The sequence below is a fragment of the Anneissia japonica genome, unplaced genomic scaffold (assembly GCF_011630105.1).
Source record: "Anneissia japonica isolate Jap-2015-1 unplaced genomic scaffold, ASM1163010v1 scaffold275_len1219475_cov178, whole genome shotgun sequence".
NCBI lineage: Eukaryota > Metazoa > Echinodermata > Crinoidea > Comatulida > Comatulidae > Anneissia > Anneissia japonica.
In genome coordinates, this window is record NW_022752912.1 from 427,302 (window position 1) to 432,473 (window position 5,172).

The 5,172-nt window shown below is 34.8% G+C and overlaps 1 protein-coding gene across 1 annotated transcript in view; it reads right to left on the minus strand.

The window, feature by feature from the left end:
• The window catches only part of LOC117122469 (monocarboxylate transporter 13-like), a 51,183-nt gene that overhangs the window by 9,179 nt on the left and 36,832 nt on the right, over positions 1 to 5,172 (minus strand). Inside the window, exon 3 of the mRNA XM_033268053.1 lies at positions 654 to 950. Within this exon, the coding sequence (XP_033123944.1) occupies positions 654 to 950 (297 nt within the window). The remainder of the gene's footprint in view (positions 1 to 653; positions 951 to 5,172) is intronic.

Genomic DNA, 5,172 nt, shown 5'->3' on the forward strand with positions numbered 1-5,172 from the left:
ACATAATATATTTCAGATTATCCATGCATTTTGAGGTGTTACAAAGTGTAATATTGGTTTCCTCATTGAGTGAGTGCATGACGCGTTATGCGCGCGTCAACTATTCTGCCTGCTCTGGATATACAAGCAATGGCACCAATATCATCAACACTTATGAGTTATGTCAAACATAGATGTTCCATTACGCTGAAGATAAATCAATCTATATATAGAACGAAAAATGCGAAATGAATTCATCACTTTCGTAATTCGTTTGAATTTTCTTTGTATGATAAACGATGTAGAAGAGAAGAGGCGAAAGATGACATTTAAAACAATTCGACATTGAAAAGTTAAAGATTTAAATCATTTAAATTTAAATATTTTTTAAGTGTGTGTTATCTACATTAAAAGAGGGAAACACACTTTCATCCAATCAAAAAGCGTCTTAAAACTAGAAAATTCTGATGAAATGAAGAACAAATTATTTGAATGCTTGATGGCAGATTTTACATGTATTCGTTTATTGCTTTACGAATGATCATATGCCATAACAATGGCGGATACATACGCATATATGACGTAATCACAGAATGAGGTACCGGTAATTGTTCACACATTATTGAAATTATCAATTATCGTAATTACAAATTAATTATTTCATGTTAACTTACCAAAAGGAATTCCAGCCACTAAAGTGCAGGTGGCAAGTACATGATGGTGCGTTTGAAACCACGCACCTGTTAAAATCAAAGGTGGATTGTATGTTAAGTTGGTGGCAAATCCAAACATCAAACTATACGTAAGGAACATCAGTCCAAATGATTTAACATAAGAGCAGAGGAAAAGTGATATTGCTCCGAGTAGGACGCCACATAGTGACACTCTCCGGCACCCGAATCTGTGATATAAATTTGCTGAAATTGGGTTGGCGACGTAAGCCATTCCAAATCCTATAGAACCAACCCAACCTGTAAAGAAAATAAAAATACACATTTAAAACATATCCAGGTTAGATACAGCGGTCTCTTTAGCGGTCGATGGTCAATTCAATGCTTAATAATTTAGTTTCAATAGAAATTGGCATATCAATCTTAATCATATGTTGACATATAGATAAAAATGAATGTAAGTCAATCGCTGCATTACGGCATCGGTGACTAAGGCTACTACGGTAATATACTACTACTGCTGCTGCTGCTGCTGCTGCTACTACTACTAATATTTATTGCTACTGTGTTGACAATAATGATGATATTGATAATTATGGTGGTGGTGATGATGCTGTTGTTGTTTATGATGATGATAATGATGATGGTGATGATAATTAGGATGATGATGATGATGCTGATCGTCAATGAATGATAACGTAGACGATGATGACAAATATAATGATTATAATGTCTGTAGAACAAGAATTAAAATGGTGACGATAACGAGTGAGATGACTATTCTTCAAATGATTATGGTGTTTATTATCATCAACATCACCACCATTATAATTATTATTACTGTAATTATCATTATTATCATCAAATTATATGATTTATTTATTATTATTTACTGTATTATTAATATCATCTGTATTGTTATCATTTATTTATATTATTATTGCCATTATTATCGTTGTTATCATCAACTTGTATTTATGATAAAGATTATGATACTATATTTATGATATCGTTAGTAATGATATGAGCTTGTAAATGTGGTATAAACTAATTATAGAATTATAATATTCATTACACTTTAAATAATTAATGGAGTCTAGGAAAACAAACATCCATCAAATAGTGTCAGCTGGCGTGTGTCGTTTACCTATTGTGACACATTGTGTTTAGGAAATGTATGCTACTCATCAACTGCTCGACATTCAGCTATCATATTAGTTGTCATAGAAAACAATTAATAGCAGGTTGTATATAAACTGTTAATCAAATTGTTGCAGGTCTTCCATTTCATACAATTTCTGCGCCTAGTTGATACAAATACTAATCTACCTTGAGCCCGACGTTAAATGTCGTCATAGATTATTCTCCTGTCTTCAGTGGAATGGTTTTCAGAACTACCTATTAAATATGTAACTGATAATGATGATGATTCTAACATTATATGTCAGGTAGACTATTAGTCTGTTGTCTTATGTCATATTTTTAACTTTGTCATTTTTTTTTGTAGATTCTTGCCAAACATGTATAAAAACATCTAAAAATTTTACTTATTAAGAAAAAAAATGGTTGCCAGTTTTTGTTTTTTTTTTAGTCATCTTTAGGGTCTCCATTTCGAATTTTAAAATGGCCGCTGCCGAAAAATAGTTTTTAAAAAATTGCAAATAGATCATCGTTATTCATTTGTATATCATACAATAGTCATTTTATTTTATCTGATATCATAAAAAGGTATCAGTGATGCATTGGGAAGAAAATAAGAGCACAAGAAATAACCCCCCTACCAAATACGTTGCTCCCCACACACCTCCCACTGAAAATTCTTTAGCAAAAAAATTACTCGCAATTATTCACAAAATACGCTACATATCACCATATTTTCCATCTGAATCTCCATAACTTAGTCATTGAGCATCGCCATTTAACCTTGCCCCCACCACCCCATTTCGGCCCAGACCCCTTCCCAAACTATATTAAAATTTAAAAATGGAGATAAAAGAAGAAAAGTATATTCAAATTTAGGCCTAAGACTGAGTTCCATTTCTGGCCATCTAATTGCCATCATAGTCATAACATTTGTTCCTAAGTCCTCACATGTTGGGGCGGATTTAGGGAGGGGAATTTCCCCCTGTTTTGCCACTGTTTTCTTAACAGTGAAAATACAAAATGGCATACAAATACTAAGTGTTACGATATTTCCTAACAGCATATACTCAACATGAATCATACCATTATTAGACACATATTTATCTGTATAATAATAATAGTAATCATCATCTAGTCCTATACAGTGGCGTAACGCCGGATCTGGAAGCCCTGTGACTTCATGACAACGGGGGCCCCGGAACACTGGCCCGGCAAAGGTAACCAGAGCCATTTACAGAATTTTAGAAGTCCTAATATTCGATTTTATAGAAACATTGTGTATCAACGAATACAATACAAATACAAATATTTATTATTAAAATAAATAGGCCTATGAAGTTTTAAAAGTAAGTACAAAGGCAATCGACGAGGTACAACACAGTGAATGGAACAGCGAGACGGAATTTGGAACAATGGCCTAAAACCATCGGTCGGGAATCATGCCTCGAGTAGCTTACTGGTGCATTAAAATACTAACGGTACTGCACGGACTATTCATACATTCATTTCTTTATTTCAGATACAAATATCTATATAATGAAAAGTATAAATAAAAAAGGAGGAAACTGTATACTGTATTCCTCAAAATTAGAAATTAAAATAAATTAGTTTACACCATCATTGATGAAGGTGTGGGTGTGACGTGGAAGAACATAATATTCAACAATAGTATATGCACGGTAGTCCTATAAACCATGCTTTCTGTGTCATTTCTACTCAGGTCAACAACAAATTACAAGGTGGTGTATTTTAATACATCACAATGATCTGACATCACACCAAGTTATTACCATTCGATTTCAGTGGAGTAATGTCTCTACCCCATGGTGCATAGTTACTATTATATTGTTGTTGTTTTTTGTGTTTAATTGTGTTTTTTTCCCTTCTTTTTTTGTTGGGATATTGGCCCAAGGTTGCACTTGCAGCAATAAACGAAATGGAAAGGTTATTATAAATTATTGCTATTGACGAAGCACAATACAAAAAAACTCAGAGAATAGTGCGACCGAATTCCGTCTCGCTGTGTTTCGTTCCATTCACTGTGTTTCGTTACGTAAAAGCTTTTGCATTTAATATTAGACTTTATCTATGTTCCTTTTATAATAAATATTTCTATTTGTATTGTATTTGTTGATACGCAATATCTCTATGAACAGTGGCGTAACGATGGAGCCCGGGACGGGCTTTCTGAGACTGGGAGCCCTTTAGGGTCCCGGTCGCCAATTGTGGGATTTTAGATGTGCTCGTTTTTTATTCATGTTTTTCATTTTGTTCTAGATGTTTTAACGACAAAATAAATGATATTATAACAGTGGGGGATCCAGGAATTTGAAAAAGAGGGGGCCCAAAAGGAGGTACCTTCACAGGTGGAGTCTATACCATATGATATATTATATGTCTTGTAGTCGATATCAGAGACACATTATGCTGTTATGTATCACAAAGCCCTTGTGGGTATGGTGCTAGATCGAGAATCCTATGAGAAGGGACCCCCTTCGGATCCCTAGGGGTCGGGGCCCTGCGGACCGCCGCACGAGAGCGCCGCGCGTTACGCCCCTGATGGTTCAAAAGCTCTGTTACAGCATTCCGAACCAACCATCCTGGATCGAAGACTGATGGTCCAAGCTATGAACTTTGTACATTAAGCAGTTTGTTGACCGCCATTTCAGTAACCCGAAAGTTTTAAACTTTAAAAAAAAAAAGACTTAGGTTAACCTCATCAGACTTGTGTAGATCCGATATAAGCACTTCCTTCTCAGGATTGGTACAGGATCCCTACCAAACTGAGAACGTGGAGAGTCACAAGCAATACAGCAACGACATAGATGAGTGTGAAATCAACAAATACCCAGGAGGTGTCCCTAGTTTGATTGACTTAGATGATGGGAGCATCAGCCGCCTAAGGAAGAACTCCTATGATGACTCCGAAATTAAACTAACGAAAAATTGAGTTTTATCAACAGCAATTCATAATTATGAACGATACTGTTGTTTCCCATAAACTCTCCATTTGGTGAGAAAAAGTACTTACAAAGATGCTCCAGCGATGCCAGGTAGATGTACAGTTACCTTTAGAGCTGTTTGAAATAGCGTCATCACCTCTCGCGTGTAGCTCTGCTCCATTTATACATTGTAAATTTAGTCAGCTGATACAGAGCAATAAGTAACTTTTTTGGGTGGGGGGAACAATTCAGAAGTTTTATCATTGACACTGAAGAGACTGAATTGGATTGAAAGTTATAGCCTTTTATTTATTTTTTTTGAGCATTTGAGTATTCGTCTATAATGGATGACAGTTTATCTCGATTTATATATCCTTTATATAATATGTGTATACATATGAATTTATCTCCCTTTGTGTATACATATAATATATATA